This window comes from Myodes glareolus, chromosome 26, assembly GCF_982192425.1.
Source record: "Myodes glareolus chromosome 26, mMyoGla1.1, whole genome shotgun sequence".
NCBI classification, from domain to species: Eukaryota; Metazoa; Chordata; class Mammalia; order Rodentia; family Cricetidae; genus Myodes; species Myodes glareolus.
In genome coordinates, this window is record NC_142051.1 from 15,639,730 (window position 1) to 15,659,418 (window position 19,689).

General features: G+C 41.4%; 1 protein-coding gene across 6 annotated transcripts in view; it reads right to left on the reverse strand.

Annotated features, from left to right (window-relative positions):
- The window catches only part of Ptprr (protein tyrosine phosphatase receptor type R), a 235,498-nt gene that overhangs the window by 43,258 nt on the left and 172,551 nt on the right, over nucleotides 1–19,689 (reverse strand). For all 6 annotated transcript variants that reach the window (XM_085683131.2, XM_048418575.3, XM_085683133.2 and 3 more), the window contains one exon: nucleotides 1,544–1,730. In XM_085683131.2, the coding sequence (XP_085539257.1) occupies nucleotides 1,544–1,730 (187 nt within the window). The remainder of the gene's footprint in view (nucleotides 1–1,543; nucleotides 1,731–19,689) is intronic.

The following is a 19,689-nucleotide window of genomic DNA, read 5'->3' on the forward strand; positions in this document are numbered from 1 at the left end:
ACCTCAACTGGCTGTGGAGCTAAGGGTGACCCTGAAATTCTAATCCACCTTCCTCTTCTTTGAGTGGCATGGATGACTACTTCAGGTTTATACGATGCTAGGGATCAAATTCAGGGCTTCATGTACGCTAGGCAAGCACTCTGCCAACTAACCTAGTTTCCCAGCCCACATGTTCATTTTTGATAATTTATACGAGTCAGTCTGCTTTGACAACGTCACAGAGAGAAGGTGACATCTTTCTTGCCTCCTTTGCCTTTCACTTTACCCTGTTTTCTGACACACGTTGACAGTCTGTCAGGATCTCACACTGTCTCTCCTTGTTGGCCTCATCTTCCTTCCAGGAAAGCAGGCTATGTTAAACATGTTTTCGTGAACAAAGACCCCAGTGACAGCCCCAGAACAGACACTAGATGTCTTTGCGATGCAGTGTGACCATTGATTGGCTCTTTCATCTTTGGCTTTCATTTGCTTCACATCTAAAAACATGACACGCCACGGCATCTCATTTTGAAAACTCCACTTTGGTGTTTACTTTGGAAGCTGACAATAGCTGATGTCACGGATAGGGAGTCTAGCAGGTTACTGATATTTCTCTACTAGTCTGGTTCCAAATATCTGAATGGACAGATGGATGCTTCCATGGAAGTATCTGTTTGTTATATTTGATCACAATAGCTTAAGCTGTGGACTGCTTAATGATGGAAAGTCATCTAAGCAGCGAGCATTCCCTCAGGCAAAACCTAGAAAGTGTGTGGAGTATCTTACCGTGCATTAAGTTACCTGATGCAACACCTATTTTCTAAAACTGAGCATCATACAGCACTCATCCTCATTTTAAGCCCATGCTTGGTCTTTCTTGAATTCCATTGCCCAAGTTAAAAAAACAATAGGCAAAACAAAACAAAAACCTCTAGTAATGCTTCGAACTTCTCCATTTCTTTTGGCTACCTCATTGAATAGAACCAACATTTTGCTCCATGTTACAAATCCTTTCAGTTCATCTGAGTGCATTTTTAGTGCTGACACCTGAGTTCTGGTTTCCACAGATTTACCTCTAGAGCCTCCCCTCTGTTCCCTTCCAGCGCTTGCGGATGCAGTGGCTTTTCTAAAGTAAGGTTGAGTCCCATTCCTAAACACGTATTCAAATCTGTGGGTTTTCCCCCCTTTTTTATGTTTTCAAGGTTCAACTTTTGCCACTTCCCATTTTGATTTCAGTGCCCCGGTAAATCTGAACAATTCAGTCCCCCACAGTCACAGAAAGACAGTTCCCTAATCCCAAGACACCTTTCTCGGCCCAGCTCCCTGATGCTCCCGCAGCAGCGAGGGATGCTTACAGGCTCTGAGTCCGTTAAGCATTGGGTCGCAGCCTGAGCAATCACTCAACAGGCGATGAAAGAGAAGGAGACTCTAAAGCCACAGCACTTTTCCTTTAGCCTTGTGACCGTGTGCCCACGGAGAGCTGCTTGAGAGACGGCAGCCGCGCCACTTTCAGCTGCAGTGCTGAGCGTATTAAAGCTGAGTAAGAACGAGCAGACTCACTCACCATGAACTCACTCTGAAGTAAGTGGGAAGTTGCCACAACGTCCCTCAGCTGTGGCCTTGTAAGAACACGGCTGGCTGACTGCAGGTACTCCATGGCTATCTTCTCCCGGGGGGTTGGCACAGCCACAAAGGGTTCCACGTTCCCCAGGCTACTCATGTCCAAGGTAAGGGAGACATTGGACCCTCGTCTACATGGGGAAAGAATGTTGTCACATTTAAATATTAAATATTACATGATTTTGATCAAATAGATTGTCTCTCTCTTTTTTTTTGTTTTGCACAAGGACAAAGTTCAATGATATCTTTCCAGAAACAAAGATCATATACGTATATATTTGTTATCATGACTAACTATAGTCTCCACAGTTCCTTATAGGAAATGGGGAATTTTATAGTTGTAAACAATTCTGAATTGAAAACATGTACTGTAAGTCATTGGTAAGCATACTTATTGCAGAAAGAATAAGATGGTTAATAATTTTAAATAAAAAGTCAGAAAAAGTAAACACATTTAAACTGAGAAACCATAGATAATACGAAAGAACCTGTATTTATATGTATGCCTGGGAATTTGAAACATATATCACAATCATTAAATGCTTTAGCCATTTCACCATGTAGGCATACTTGAAAATGCATGTACTATACCATAAACAAACATACCTCTGATTGGTCAATTAGAACATAATAAAATTAAAATAGCATTCTACTATAGTTCAACTTGTATTAATACAGAATGTAAACGTTTGAAAGTATATGCGTACACATAAATGTATCTACTGTAACTTCTGGATAAACCCTTTACAGCACGTATGGTGGTGGTATACCTGAAATTCTACATGTTGGGAGATTAGAAGCAAGAGGATCAGGAGTTCAAGGTTATTCTCAATTATATAATGAGTTTGAGGCCAACCTGGGCCACACAAGACTAGCCCAGAAACAAACCATCATGAATCTAAATAAACAAATAGAAAATAACTCTATTATATATATATGCATGTATATATGTACATACATATACATGTTATTAATTTAATTTTGTGAAACTTGTAAGAGGCCATAGAGATCACAGATCTAAAGGCTTAATTTCAGTTTATCTTTTCTTTATAATTTCTTTTGCTTCTTTTGGGAAGTAGTGACTGAAATCCTTCCTTCTACACGGACCCTGGTGTACTATGTCGAAGAGGAAGTCCCACTTAGCAGTGACAGTAGCGGTGTGAAGGACAGCTACGAAGGAACACGTGACAGCCAATGGTGGCATGGCTATTCCTAAGACAGCATGTGAGGAAAAGGAGTTCAGGTCCCCAGGAATCATGGTAAAAAATGCCAGGTATGGCAGCATGCAGCTGGAATCCAGGCACTAGCCGGGAGTGAGAGACAGACACGGGCAGATTCCTGGAGTTCATTGGCTAGCCAGCCTACTCAAACCCAGAGGCTTCAGGGTCGGTGAGAGACCCTGACTAAAAAATCAAAGGGAACCGTGAGTGAAGAAGCCACTTGGCATTATCCTCCTGCCTGTGCATGCACACATACGCACCTATACATAATTAATATCAGCATTACTATTAATATTAATAACAATTAATATTCTTCTTTGAAGTACCCTGAAATACATTGTCTCAGTCTGTCATTATTATTAGCTCTTTGGGGTTGCTGCGGTAGAAAGAGACGGACAACATCCTGAACGTTCTGTGATGTATTCCCTATTTGGTAGAGAGGGCTATGTACCCGTGGGCTTTTTCCGTTCGGGGGCCTTGTTGGCTGAAATATATGGTTTCTTGTGTTTCCGGGTGGCAAATGTACAGTGGAGGAGCACCAAATAATGGCTCTGTTTTTAGATCAAGAATTTTAATCTATTTTTAGTGAGAAACTGGTTTTGAAACCTTTTTAATCCAGTGGTACTTGCCTTTAATTTTGTAGGGGACCCTGGTTCTGGTCTGTTATTTTAGTTGTAGTGTATTTGTGAGAATTTGGCACACACACACTCTCTCTCTCTCTTCCTCTCTCTCTCTCAGAAAGGAGTCTGAAGATGTTGTTTCAGGACTTCTAGCCCAAGGCCATTTTAAAGCACAATTTCGTTCAATTTTCATTCACAGTAGACAAAGAGCCTACAGCTTGTCAGAAGTTTGGCGATTGGTGAGGTCTCTTCCACTTACAGTGGCAGGGCAGCTGTGTGGAGGAGGGGTCATTTGAAGTGGACCTGGCCATCTCAGAGAAGCCTCGGAGGAGTGGTACGGGAGAAAAACACGTAAGGGGATGCTGAGAGAGAGCAGAGCAGTCTGGGTTGGAGCTCAGTTGTGCAAAATGCATTTTGGAGTCAGGAGCCGGGTTTTGCCGGGAGCTGAGCGCGAGTCGAGAGCTGTAGAAACTACGTGGCTCTCAGAAGCTGCCTAAGTCCCGCAGACGGGGCCACGACATCAACATCAATGAATACCAACTTTTGTTTGGCTTCTCTCACACACCCTACCCACACCTGGAGACCCAGAACCTCTCAGATATCATGTCTAAGTCTTTGATGAGAGACTTTTCTGAGGAGTCCGTGGTCCGCTGAGAGATGTGGAACCCACTCAGTAAGGAAGACTGACTTCGGCTTAGCAAGGGAAATAAGAAAGGAACCCCATACACTCAGTTTCTGTTATTTTGCCAAGCACTGTTATATGATGCTTTAGCCTGTGGGAGAACTGGTTTCCTTTATTTTCCAGGTGAAAACATACCCATTTTTGAAACACAGTTGTCAGTCAAAGAGTCAGTTCATGTTACAATATAAAACACAAGCTTTTTTTTTTTTGCCTTGCCTCCCAAAGTGAGAGTGTGTGGGCAGATTATGTAGCCTGTGTGTGGAGTCAAGCACAGTAGTCAAAGCCAGAGTTTTGACTTCAAAGCATTTTTGTGTGGCCTCAAATCTTGCCCACCCATACCCTTGCTGTGCCCTTCCCAGGGTTGCTTAGCTTCTCTGCAGCCCAGGTGTTTTCTGTCTCTTTTAAAGCGAGTAAGTAATCACGTAAATGTATTTAGAGGGTTACTATCCCGCAACATACAAAGAATGACGTCGGCGGCTTATAACATGTCATGCATGGGTGTTATTAAATTTGGCTGACAATTCACACTGTTTGCATTTCTCTAAGGGATCTGTTTTAGGGCACTTCCATAAGAACTGCCAATTGTCTTTATTGAGATTAACTTTAATGCTTTGAAATCGATGACTCTAACCACACATTCGCCACTGACGAAGGATACAACTTGATAGCCTACTCCTTAAGATTTCCCTTTACTATGGCGACGCCATTTGCCCTGAACGCTAGACAACCTCACAGCACTTCACCTCACCACCTCGGACAATTTCCCAAAGCTCAACTGTAGAACTTACAGTGGCCGTTGATCTCACAAAGAGCGTTTTCCACAGAATAGTCTTATCGAGGTAGTAGCTCTCCGTGCTTGTCATAAAATACAGCGGTAGGATGTCGTTAGCTTGGGGGGAAATCTCCGCTTTTGTTAATTCTTATTTTCAAGGAACAAATAGTATTTGTATTAATTGAAATATGATGCCATCAGGAAATTGAATCAGAAGGATCAGCTTCCAAGAAGGACCACGTTTGGAGGTGTAGGCACCTGCTTGGAGCCAAGAGCTTAAACATGTACCCACATTTTAATTTTTCCTGGCAAAACGTGCTTACTGTGGGAATTTATAAAATTAAGATATTTGAAAATGGAACCAAAAGTAACTCATATTCCTGCTTTCTACAGTTATTTAAATTGACTCTAAAATCTTTCTAATTTAAAGGGATCAATGGCAGTGGTGAATTGCTACTGTTTTGATTTCTCTGGTTCGAAAAATGGATGAAGTAACTAATTTTTGTTGTTTATTTCTAGGTCCTTACCTTGGATAATTTCTTAGCCCTATCTTTCCTAATTTTAATTTGTGCCATTGACATATTACTATGATGTTTGTGGTATGACATTGTTCCTCAGACATATTTGTGGCAAACACCACAAATTGTTGTTGCCTTAAAACACGAAACTTGCTGAAAATTTATGTTTGTGCTCAGTTAAGCAAACGGATTTTCCCGAGTACGCACTAATTTACTTAGTTTTATAATTACTTACTGTGGTGTGTGTGTGTGTGTGTGTGTGTGTGCGCGCGCGCGCGCGCAGCTGGATGTGTGTTAAGGCCAGAGAACAGCTCTATGGAAGGAGCTCATGGCCTCAGACCTGGTGTCAAGGTCCTTTGCTTCACGAGTCATCTCACTAGCCTGGAAATGTGTCTTTAAAAATGCAACCGTTCACTCTGTCTGTCATTTATTTGGGGCTATGGTTAAAGGTAAATTCCCAAGTTCTTTTTATTGTTGTTATTATTTCTCCTGGAGAGTTAATCACCATGTTTTAACACAACTTACAGAAAAATTTAGAAAAAGGTTATGTTTTAGTAAATATGTTTTTGTTGACTACCAACCATTGACTATAATATGAAGTGCAAAATAGGGTTTTATTAAACCAAAAAAATATGAGCTTATCCTCGTAAACACCACAAACCAAAGTGAATAGAAGTGAGGTCAAAATTCGACAATTCTGAAACACAGCAAACTTTATGCTTAGGAAAATTAAAATAAAGATAGGGTTAGAGAAAAATAATAGCCATCAAAATAGCGAGAGATCTGGATTTTTAACAACAGAATGTGGAAAAGTAAGAACTCAAATTCTTCTTGAAAACATTGCCTCTATTTTGCTGTGCAAACATGAAAAATGGCTTAGACATTTTTATGCCTCTTGATCACTGGTGCAGAAAAGCAAACACAATAAAAAAGCTTTATCAAGTTCCCCTGTAGCACCAATTATTATTTATGCCAAAAAGTAAATAGGGGGGAGGAAATTCAAAAGATACCAATGCAAACAATTGAAGGAAAAAGCAAATTCTCAAGGCAAGGTAAGAGAAATGCAGCGAACAGCAGGCTAATTACAATTAAGCCAAAAGGAAAACACACATAAATATTATGAGCCAGGGCCACACTGAACTCAGCGAGGGAATATAAACAACTCTGTTGGAATGTCCATTTCTGCACTACTGTTCTTCATAGCCACGAGGCGGGAAGAAAACACAGCTAAAAATACACGAGCACTTCAACTGAGTGCCGGAGTACCTCAGAGACCACACATCTACTTCCCTGGAAGGCGAGGGATGTCACACTTGGCCTTAGGAGTTGGATTTTGGCAGAAGGGGTAGTTTCCAGGCAGGCTGCTCCCTTTGCACGGGATACTTGGCCAAGAAGAGCTGAGATTTCTAGCGCCTTCTCACTCGCTGTCCTCGGAGAAGTGAAATGAGGGCAGAAGAAAATGAAACAAGCGCAAGCATCTTGCTGTGCTCTAGGCAGATATGGTTCTCGACTCTTAGAGGAGGAAATGACGGTCCAGTGAGAAATGCTGGCAGCTGGCTAGAGCCAAGCCTCGGAGCAAGAATGGAAAAGTACACAGCTCAAAGAGGGACAGACACAGGGATTTGTGTAGGACTGGCTCTATAGCACTCACGTCTGATCTCACAAGACGAGAAGCAAGAACCTAACAGGTCCTCCCTCCCTACAGGAGATCAGGAACCTAAGGTCCTCAACCCTGCACTCTGGACTCTGCATCCTATGACTTATGACCACATTAAATCTGGATTTGGTCATTAAGGATGAGCTTCAACTCTTCTATACCCAATTCAGCATTTCAGTTCTTCTTATTCAGATTGCGCACATACTTAGTTTTCCAGGGGGAAACTAATAAAGAAAGAAAAATAAGAAAGAGAAATCCTTATTTAATTGGATAGCAAAGGTAAAGCAGCCCCTGTGGGATTGGCTGGCCTCTGCATCTGTTCACAACTCCACATCCTGTAACTCTTTGTTCCTTCGGGTGTTAAGTTTTAAGAATATGTAATTAACAATATGCCTCCCTCCATCCCTTTACTTTCAAGTAAATTCTGGATAGTTCCCTCTCTCTGAGTCAAGTGACAGATGAGAGGATGAAACTTTTAAAACAGAAAAGGAGACAGTTCTGAGAAAGTTAAATTGTGACAGGACTAAGTGTATAGAGGCTGAAATAAGAGGAGCAGCTAATACAACGACTCACACTAAAATTTCCCAAAGGAAATTTCTCAGGGAAGACATGCAGGAAAATTAGCATAAAGGATACAGGCTTGGACCCAGGAAGATGAGAAAGGCACTTCACTATACACTGAGAAGAAAATTTTATAACGTGGAGGACATCTTTGGTGTAGAAGATAATGCGTTCTTCTACCTCCCACCGCGCTGGGAAGATGCTGGTTCCCTGTTGAGTGGCCGCATAAAACATCTTCAAGTTCCTAGGATGATACCCAATGATACCCAATCCTCCTAGCCTCCTGCCTCTAGCTCCTGAGCGCTGAGATGAAGGCATGCCTACCACACCCAGCCTGTCTCACATTTCATACAAGACAAGGTAAATTTCTAACTTAAAAATTAAAGTCAAAATCATCACTAGAACACCCAGGAAGCAGAAACCGGTACTTTTCTGTGTGTTCAAGACCATCCTGGTCCACATAGCAAGCTTCAGTCCTGCAAAAGATGGAAACAACAAACAGCCCCAACAACAATTCCCACCCACATAATGAAAACCTGGACACGCATGTGTATGTGTGTGGAATAGATAAAGTAAACTTGGTACATCGTTTTCTGGGCCCGGACCTTGGAAACTGACTAAATCAGTGCTTTGTCACATGAGTTAGAATTAAACATATTTGATCTCAGACTTTCTAGATGGCAACCAAAGATAACGACAACCAAAGGGTTAATTCACATGATAAGAGGTAAAGAAACATAAATATGTCATCCCCCCCCCCCAGCTTGGTGTCATGTTCATGACACACTGGTGTGAGTCACTGTAACAATAGCTACATGGTAATTTCTCACCTCACTGTGTTGATGCAGTTATGTGAGGGCTATGGGTACCTGAACTGGAATAGTCACTAAAAGCCGACTTGGAGAACTGACTAGTGAGTCAATTTGCAGAAATTCAGTGTGTAATTTGGGACTGTTTTTTTTATATACCTCATATATTTAAAATGTACACTTCATAGTCTTACAGTGAACAGGCTTATTTTTTTCTATTTTGAAAACAAGATCTGTCCACTGGACAAGACTGAGATAAAAAATACATTTTTAAAAAAGAAAACATCTCCAATAGTAAATGGAGTGACCTCTAACATTATGGCGACTGTTTTTCGAGTCTTTGTGAGAAATATTTGTACGGATGACTTTAGAGCTGAGCCCTCGGTGTTACCAACCGGGGCCCCTTCCCTGGGGGAGATTATTTCTCCTGCTCTCAGCATTCCTGAAGTTGCCTGTTGTTCTTTGTCTAGGGTTGAGGCCCTGTAAGATCCACCCCCCCCACCCCAAAGCTAGCATGAGTGTGTCTTCCTGGTCAGTGAGTTGTTTGAAAGCCTAAGTCAACAGATCATTAGAAACATAGGGTCTGGAAGGAACCTGAAGACTCCTGGGGCCTGTTAACACAGCACAGACCTTCTGTGTTTGATGCAAACTCTAATACCAGCTCCCTGGTAAGCCTTTCAACCCTCCCTTCTAAGCCTTCCAGCCCCTCCAGTGGCTCTCTAGGAACCCTTCTTCCCTCTAAACTCTCCTAGCTCAGAGTGGTTTCTTTCCTTTTGCACTATAATAATTTTCACTGGAAAATAACACTGAAAATGCAACAATAAATGCTTCCCACTCTCATCCCTCTGCGTTTCTCCAGACTCCCCTCTCATGACCACTCCCTGCCTGTGCCTGGACAGGCAGTGAACCGCAACTCAATTCAGGTCTGCCTCTTTTAGATCCACCCTCCAAGATGTAGGCGCTCTTTCCTGGAGTAATTTTTTTCTAATGTACTCATAATAAACATACATATTCACCAGAAATGATTTTCTCTGCAGTGTGAACAAAGAAAGATACGAACTTCGATTCTCCTTCCGTAGCCACTATTCAGTGAAAAACTACACTTTCGTTGTCTATAGGGAGAGATGCTTACAAGCAAATTGGAGAGGGTAATGCAGTCTGATGGCTTGTGCCAAGTATGTAAACTGAAGAATCACTTTAGATGAGAAAACCAGATACCGTGACACCCACCCGTATTCCCAGTGCATGGGAAACTGAGGTAGGAGCCTAATTTAGGAGACATTGTGAATACTTGGCCATCCAGGGCAGAAATCAAGAACCTCTGTGAAAAATGAATACATAAGATAAAATTAGCAAAAATAATAAAATTTAGACTGTGCAGGCACAAGAAATGCAATTTTTAAGATTTGATGTAAAACTTGTGTAAACATCCATGAAGGTTCAGCCTTAACATTACTAAAGACCTGTGACGATTTTATGGATATAAAAGAATTTTAAACTGCAGGGTGCTGTTTCCAAGCCAAGAATGATTCATTTTTATCTTTTTCTGGCACTTGGTATTGTTTTGGCTGCCACTCATGATGAGGAGGCTGTTTCCCTTTGAAAAAAAAAAAAGAACGAAATGTTGGTGGCTCTAATTTTAGTTCCTGGCTTTAATTTTTCCTCATTCCTACAGTGATAATGAAGAAATATTAGACCTCAGTGAAGAAACCAATCTTTCTGAAAAGAGAAATCCGAATTTCGGTTGATTTGTATGGAAGTTTGATCTACATTCATTTATGCCCGATATTTTGTAAGTAGCACATACAGCTAATTCACCACCCATTTACACAGCTACTGAGGAACCCCCTCCGTAGTGACCATTGCAAGGCAGTAAATTTCAAGAGCAATGATACACACAGTTATAACCCTTCACTGACCTCAGCTAACTCATGAATCATCAGAAAACACACATTTTGTAACAGGTGTGAACGAACTGGGAATGGCAGAGAAATTTCTCAACCTGATGAAAGTCACGCAGCAAAAGCCCCCCAGCTAATGTTTGCTCAACAACGCAAGATTCAGAACTTCCCAGGCCAAACCATCTTGAAAAAGAACAAAGGCGGAGGTCTCACATTTTCTGAGTTGAAAATTTCTACCATTCTACCAAGTTTCACTAACGATAACAGTCGCGGCATAAAGATAGATATCAGATCAATGGAAGAGAATTAGAAATCCATAGGCGACCAGAAAAGATATTCCAAGCAAAACCGCAGGGTGAAGCTGCTCCAAATGCCATGGGAAGCTGTAACGAAGGTGGAAGGGGGAGCTGGTATCATAGTGGAAGCAGCAACTCTTACTATCACTAATGTGCCGAACAATGGTGTAGCCAATGGGGAAATGAAATAGTGCTTGCAAAAGTGAAGCGGACCCATGCTATGGCAAATGTTTTGCTGTTGAACTATATCCCTAACTCTCATTTTAATTTTTATTTGGACACAGATTCTCACGAAGTTGAGCGAGCTGGCTTGAACTCTCTAGCCCACACAGGACTTGGATTTGAGATCCTTCTGTTGCAGCATCCAGGACTCCTGAAATTATAAGCCTACCACCAGGCAGGTTGTCGCATGCGTTTTTTCCAAATCTTTGTACCAGATTCCTAAACTTGGTTTTAGTTGTTGGAGAGAAACATTTATAAAGTCAGTTTTTACAAAGGAAAAAAAGATGATAGAATTATTTGTGTTTAAGAAAAGTAGTATATTAGAACCATGGGTAGTGGTCCACATGTGTAATCCTACTTCTTGGGGGACAGAGGCAGGCAGAACGGTCTTGAGTTCATGGTCAGGATGAGGTATGTAGACCTTATCTATTGATTGATTGATTGATTGATTGACTGATTTAATTTTGAGCCCAGGCTGACCCTGAACTCCCTATACAGTTGAAGAAATCTTGCCCATCGGTCCTCTCCTCCTCTACCTCTGAGTGCTGGGACTCTAGGTATGTGCCAAAATGCTTGACTCATGTAGTGTTGGGGAATAGAACCTAGGGCACTGTGCGTGTCAGGCAAACATCCCACCAACTGAGCTTCAGGCTCACCCTCAGTCTGCCTTACATCTAACTCGGCGTGGTGGCACAGGCCTGGGATCCCAGCCTTCAGAAGGGAAAAGCAGAAGGATCATTAATTCAAGGTATGCCTTGCTATTTTGGGAGTTTGAGACCAGCCTGGGTTTCTTTAGATCCTGATTTTCTTTAAAAAAAAAAAAGTGATTGCTTCTAATGCTCATCTTGTCAAACACTGATTACAAGTGTCTACAAAATCTCAGTTATTCCCTATAAGAAGCAGATGTCTGGGCTGAAAGGATGACTCATTAGTTAAGGACATTGGATGCTCTGCCAGAGGACTTAGGTTTGCTTCCCCTACCCACTAGACAGCTAACAACTGTCTGTGCCTCCCATTCCAGGGGATCCTACTTCCTCTTCCTGCCTCCAGGGGCACCAGGCACATGTGGTACATGGACATATGTGCAACCAAACTATCCATACACACGGGATAAAACTAAAATTAAAAAGGAAGCCGATCACTTATGTCATTAACCAAGGCATCTCAAAATCCACCCTTACCTAAATTGACCTCTCAGTAAGAATTACGAAAAATCTGCTGTTTGCAAAGTTTCCCCCTAAATGTTCAGCCAAGAACAACACTTTACTTAAATGCCCGTTCCTGCATTTGTTCGGTGTTCATTTAAAAGTGTACCACCCACAAACGCAGTTGTGGGCTTTGGTCAGCGAGGCCCATTGCAAATAAACTAGGGTGGCCATTGCCCTCTGGGAGTCACCGGCCTTTCACCCGGGGAATTGCAGAGTCGGGAGTCACTTCCTTTTGGCCAGCGAAGAGTCAACGACTGTATTTAATGGACCCTCCTTCCTCAGGTGGAAGGAAGGAAGGGGCCAACTACCTGGAAGAGTTGTGCCCCTGATAAAATTCACCATTTGGCCACCATGATTGCCTTCCTGCCAGGGTAAATACATAATCATGTTATCAGTATGGTCTGAGATAAGGAGAGGAGTTTAAATATAAATTATTGACTGCAATTGCCAATAGTTAAAATAGGCTTTTTCCCCTCAAGGGAATGAGACTTGTCACCCAGATGCCGTTTGTAATAACTCATTGTTATCTCTGGGTCTTCTCCTGACCATTGACCATTGACCATTGACCATTGACCATTGACGAGTGGGATAATTGAGAGATAGCTCTGAGGTTCAAGGGGCCTTTTGCTGCTGTGCAGGGGACACATGGGGTGTGCAAGGTATAGATGCTAGGCCTTTGCCATGTTCTTGACTATATTGTATCCAAGGAGCAGAAGGACTGGAAAGCAAATGAAATCTTCTAAGTTCAAAATATACACATTTTAAGGACTACACTGGTTTTTGTCATGTAAACTACATACTTTGACACTCGGGAGATAGGAGACACAGCCCTTTCTTTTCTAGAAATAAAAATACATACTTCATACTAAAATAGAATGGAAAAAATCACCTGGAAACAAATTCTGACTAATGTTTTGGAAGCAGCTAACACTTTTTTTCAGTATTAAATTAAAATCATGCATACGCCGCTTTTTGTTGAGGTGTGTGATTTATATACCACTAAGTTCATATTTCTTTCTTTCTTTTTTGGAGGGGTGGGGTTGAGACAGGGTTGAGATAGGGTTTCTCTGTGTAGCTTTGGAACTCACTCTGTAGACCGCGCTGGCCTCGAACTCACAGAGATTCACCTGCCTCAGCCTCCCGAGTGCTGGGATTAAAAGAGTGCGCCACCACTGCCCGGCAAGCTTGTATTTCTAAAGAATAGAATTCAGCATATTTAGAATCGTCGCTGAGTCGGATAAGGTGCATTAAAGTCCAGGTATGGTGGCAATCACCTTTAATCTAAGCACTGTGAGTTTGAGGTCAGCGAGGTCTATGCAGTGAGTTCCAGAAGAGCCCAAAACAAACAAAAACAAACGAACAAAAAAACAGCACAACAAATTTTAAAACATTTTCCCCACCCTCAAAGGAAACTGCCTCTCCATCCCATGGCTCCCTCTACAGAGGCCTTAGACACCACTGATTCTCTCATTTGGTAGTAATGGGGCTTGAACCCTAGGGCCTCGCACTGCCAGGCAAACACTCTGCCCGTAAGCTACATCCCCTGTGTTCACACCTTTGGGCCCTTTCATGTACATGGACTTATATGGCTGGCAGTTCGCCAGACTTCTTTTTACTCGGCCTGATGCCATTCACCTTCCTTCATGTTGCAACCCTTGGAAGTTCTCCATTCCTTCCCATGGAACAATTGATTCCATTAAATGAAAATACGTATTTTATATATATATATTAAATGAATATTTTGCTGGGTTTATCTGGGTTTTAGTTGACGGACATTTGGGCTGTTTCCTTTTTTAATACTTAAAAATTTGTTCTACTATATTTGGATGTAAATTTTCACAGCGTACATTTATTCCTTCTGAATATACGTCAGCAGCAGAATTGCTGTACCCTCCAATAACTCTATGGCTTTTTCTTTTTGGTTCTGGAGACGGAACCCAGCACTTCGGGCAAGCTAGGTGAGTCCCCTACTGCCGAGCTATACCACCAGTTTTTATTTCCCTTTCGGAAGCACTAGCAAAGGTTTTTCCCAAGTGGGTAGACCATTTCCCATTTCCAGCAGCAACATATTAAGCTTCTAATTTCTCCACATTCTTGCCACTTTACAATACATACTATTTTTTTTAATTACAGAAATCATAGTAAAGAAGTGGAATTTCATTGGGCTTCAAACTGCATTTCCCTAAAATTGATGATACTGATTTTTTTGCATTTATCAGTCATTTGTTTTTCTTCTGTAAAGAAATGCCTGTTCCAATTTTTGCTTAATTTTAACTTGTTTGCCTTCTTTTTCAGTAGTAAAGATCTTTACATATGGTGGATGATAGATCTTTATCACACATATGATTTACAGTTATTTTCCTCTACCTCAATTATGATTTTAGTTTTCTGTGATGGCTAATAATTTTATGTGTCAGCCTGACTGAGACATGGGATGTTTAGTCACTTTTGTTAGACATAGGGAATGTTTTGAAGAAAATGTTTGGACGAAATCAATATTAAAGTAGTATATTTAACAAAGCAAATTGTCCTTTATAGTGTGGTAGGCCTTGTACCTACTGGTTTTGTCAGACTGGACCAAAGAAAAGGGCTTACCCCATCTTCCCCCAAGTCAAAGTGGGTAATTCGGGTTTGCTAGTCTTTTACCTGTATCGAGATTCAATCTAAACTTTTTCTGTATTCCAAGTCTGCTGGCCCTCAGACTAGAACCACACCATTGACTTCCTTTAGTAGCCAGGTTACTGAGTCACCCGGAAGACACGGGGACTTCCAGTCTCCTCTGTGATGTGAACAGTTCCTTTTAGTGCGTCTTTATGGTTTGTTTGATTTCTTTGGAAACCTTCTAGTATAAGGTCTGGTGTCTTGCCTGAGAAATCATTCTGTGGTTTAGTCACAAAGCCTCCAGGGTGTCCAAGCGCTGGTCTCCTGACTTTATGTGATGAAGATTATCTTTGAATGTAGTCCTGCATGCAATCACAATTCATAAAGACATTATGAGGCCTTGTTTGGCAGTTTGTTTTTGTAACTCAACTGCATAGTTCTCAAGTATGAACTTTGTAGACAACGGAATTGGTTATTTCCTTCTATGAGGATTCTAGGAATTGATCTCAGGTTGGCAGGCTTGGTAGCCAGTACATTTACCTGATGAGCCATCCAGCTGGCCTAGATTTTCTGAGACAAGGTCTCAAGTGTAGCCCAGGCTGGCTTTGCACTTGCGGCAAAACTCTTGCTACAACCTCCCAAGTGATGGGCTATAGGCACGAGTCACCTGGCTGATTTCTGGATTTTCAGTTGAATATTTTTGGACCATATCACAGGAATGAGGGACTATTGTAGCAGACTAGTCACTGTGAACTAGGTACCAACGATCTCTTCTTGGTCTGAAAACTGTATCTTCCTATGTTATCATCCATATAACATAGCTGATGATCCGGCTCATCACTGTCCTTTACGAAGACATCAGTGACATAAAGTCTTTAATTCAAAGGAAACAATGCTATATTTCTAGGTTTAACCTAGAAAATATTAATTTAAATTCAGTACAAAATGAACACACTCTTACAATAAAATCTGAAAACATTTGTTTTCCAGAGCTGGGGTCAAACCCAGGACCCCACACATGCTAAGCAGGTGCCCTGCTATTGGGCTACATCCTTGGCTCTTTTCTAACTCTGGTCCTTGCAGCACATTGCCCCGAGGCTTTAATTGCTTTCACTTCAGTGATGACCATCTCTGAAAATATAATATAATATAATATAATATAATATAATACAGAGATAATGTAGCCCAGATCTTGGTTTTGTGTTCTTTCCCTACCTTGCATTATATATATAAAAAACTCCTTATTAAAGCAGAATATAGATTTATAAATAATTATTTATTTAATGATAAATGTCTACTCTTAGTTATTTATTTCCAGTTCCTTTCATGATTACAATGCTATAGTTGGCTTTCTTGTACTGTATAAGTTTGTTTAGCCACATAGATATATACCTAGGAATATAAGTTTTCCTTTTTATCCACTATGGCAAAATTAATTTTCTTTATTATTTAATACATATAAAATGTAACTTCTATTCCCCTTTATTGTCTTTTTATCAATTTCTAATCATTATGATAGAAAACAGCTTTTAAAATACTGGCATCAGAGACATGGTAGAAAAGACTATGTGTTACCCTGTTATATCTGTATTATAAATTAATCTTCAAGTTTCAGGTAAAATTTCTAATAATTTTCACCTTTTATATTGTCTACCTTATCAGTAAAATTGAGAAAAAATTAAAATTAAGTATATCTCCACTGAGCTTCATTCACATGTAAATTACAACATGGATTGTTTTACTTAAATATTACAAAAGTCATGACAGTTTTTACAAAATTTGAAATAAGAAAAGAAAAAGAAATGAAATTTTTTTCCCTTTACCAACTATTTGTTCCGTATAACCCCTGGAATCCAAATATCCCACTGAGTGATGGCCTCGATTATCCAGAGGTGTGAGGAAAGGAAAATAGAGGTGTCTTACAATTGCCTTGGACATTCATGACAGTAAGCCCCTGGGATGCTGAGGCAGAGTCGGACCACAATCCTGGTCCTGAGAGATCTTTTAAAATAACATTCATGTCTAACACGAAAGACATATCATTCTGCCCTCTGGACATGCACCTGGCAATCACGAAGTTTTGTCTTTCTGAGTTTCTTTCCTTATCTCTCCTTTTGCTTTTTTGAGACAGCCTCTCACTGTCCTGGAACTCACAATGTAGATCAGGCTGGACTCGAACCGACAGAGATTCACTTGCCTCTGCCTCCTGAGGGCTGGGATTGGAGGTGTGGGCCACCACACAGCTTCCTTCTGAGTGTCTCAGTCACCGAGGTTACTGTATCGCTTTCCAGGCCTTCCTCTTCCCTGGAAACTTCAGTTTCTTTACAGCTGAGTAAACTCCACTGTGCACATGGGCCACATTTTTATATCCAGTCACCTGCTGATGGACACCCACACTGCATCCATTTCTGTGTTATGATGGCTAGGCATCAGTAGGCAGGATAGGCAAATATCTACACGGTGGGCTGTGAAGTCACGATACGAAGACCTTTGGAAATATGCCCAGGAGTAGTATCATTGGTCAAACACTAATTTCTATTTTTAATTTTTCGAGAAGCCTCCACACTCTTTCCATACTAGCTGTACTAGGTTACAATCCCACCAGCAGCGAACAAGAGAAGAATTAGTTCTCGATATTGGACATCCAAAACCACGAAGTGGTCTAAAACCTTAGTGATGAAATTAATACATCGAAGGAAGATTTTAAAATCCTCCTTGAAGTTAGAGAAAGGGCTCAGAGGTTAAAAGCACATACTGTTTTTGCAGAGGACCCAAGTCCAGTTCCCAGCGTGAGCATCAGGTGGCCCAGGCTCACAGCTGCCTGAAAGGTCACTCTCCGGGAAGGGATCTAGCAAGTGCACTCGCACATATTAAAAGTAAAACAAAAGATTCTTTACCACCTACTGCTTTATATATAAAGGCACCTTTGGGGCCTTATTACTGTGTTGACTATTTTATCAAATGTTTTACGAAGTTGGGTGTTATTAATTTATTGTTTTATGTGAAGTAAATGATGTACATACTTTAACAATGGTCTTTGGCGATCTAAAAGCTTAGGGTTTTTCTGTATTATATATGGGATGAACTGCTGGCAAATCCCAAAAGTTTTGTAATAATAATATGAGGAATATATCTGTAGGTTGAACATATTCATAGCAGTTTGCATATATTTTAAATATGGCAGAAAATTCGACTTCTGAACTTTTTTATTTTTGCCTCTGTGTGTCTGAATTATCAACACATACATGTTCTACCAATAATCCCCGTGTCAGATGAGGACATCCAGAGAAGTGTGAACTCGATAAAAATAAACCAAAACAGAATGCAGTGCTTAGGACAATCTGTCCAAGGGGACAGAGCTCATTAAGCGAATGGCACAGGCCAGTTCCTGGAGTTCAGGCCCACACCTAACAAATTCCAAAAGTTCTTCAGACCTAAGCAAGTCAAAATACGCTACGGAAACCATTTTTGACAAGAACTCTTGGGCTGAGCTTTTAGTATTCAGTATCTGGCCAGGACAGGAATCACCCAGTATCCTGTGGAGGAAAACAGCTGATGTGAGGCCCAGGTCGCCTTCCCCCTCCTAATCAGGTTTTCTAATGTACTGCCAATTTGCCCCAGGCTGTCCTCGATAAGGCCTCCGCATTACTGGAATCCAGGGTTCACCCGTGCGAAGTCCTGGGGTGCGGGGCTGCATCTTTTCCTGGACCTTCTTTCTCCAATGCAGTTGTCCGTCGTGGAGAAAGTTCTCGGTTTGAGTTCTAATGGAATCTACAGCTCCTCCCCACCCCCGACTAAAGGGCATATCGTTCTGTCCTGAGAGGAAGAGGTAAAACTCCAAGGCGTGCAAACACCACATTGAACACACGTCGTGACCAGCGCTAAGGAACAAATGGAATCCCCACCAGGGATGTCAAACGCCAGTCTTGGGGCTGCAGGCTTTAGTAGGAAGCCCTGCTCTGTGCATCTGGGTCTAAATCAGTGCAGAGTGACAAGTAGGGACACATGGGAAGAGAACTTTTCAGTGGCTCTTTTCCAGACTTGGGATCCTGACAGGGCCCTTGATCCTTGTTTATTTGATTTGGCTTTAAATCTTAGAGGGGCTACAAATGTCTTAGGCAGAATTTTTCAGGACAGAAAAACAGCTGCTTCAACGTTCTTTAAAACAAAAGGTGGAAGAAAGAGCTGACCCAGGTCTCCTGCTGGCTGTGTGGCTCGCTGGCGCCACCTGTAGGTGGAAGGCAACACAGACCACGGCTCCGGTCAAGCTCCTCCGTGTCTTTGGCTAAAAGCAAGTATTATTTTATTTCAGATGGCTTCTGTTTCGCCGCCGAAAGAATAGCGACGAGGAGCAATCAGGATTATGCGGTACTTTGGGCATCAGAGGAGGCGGAAAAATAGGGAAAAGTTGTGAGTTCCGGTGTCACTCAACTGGCTTCTCTGCTCCTATGTCTCTAGGGCCCCGGACCTTGTCTTGGATGCTTCTGTCTCAGTTTCCTCGCTGGGAAGATGAGAAGAAAAATCTATCTGCTGTAGATGCGTAAGACGGAACGGTATGTATATTGCACACAGAGACAAGCATGCAAGAGTTTTCTAGCTTTTCCCTCTGCACCCAGAGCAGTAGCTACTATTTATTTATTTATTTTTAGTTCTGGCCATATTCTCCGCATTGTGCTAAGGCTAGGCCTTGAGATGCTCTTCTACATTGGAATATGCTCAATAAACGACTGTATATCCTTGTACCCTTGTCAACCCCAAACAACTTGACTATTTGAAGGTCAAAGGTCAGTTTTGGGAAGTCACTGGACAGCATTTGTATCTATAGCGAAGCTGCCAAGCAATAATGCTTTCTATTCTAAGCACACCAAGAGAAATTCAATTTTTTTAAAAAAGAGTATATTTTACATAAACATATTTTAAAAAATCACCAGCTATAACACATTTCCTGAAAGAAATCTATCACACATATTGTCTCTATAGCTTGGCTAACATACACAATCTTCTACTTATGCTTGGTAACCTC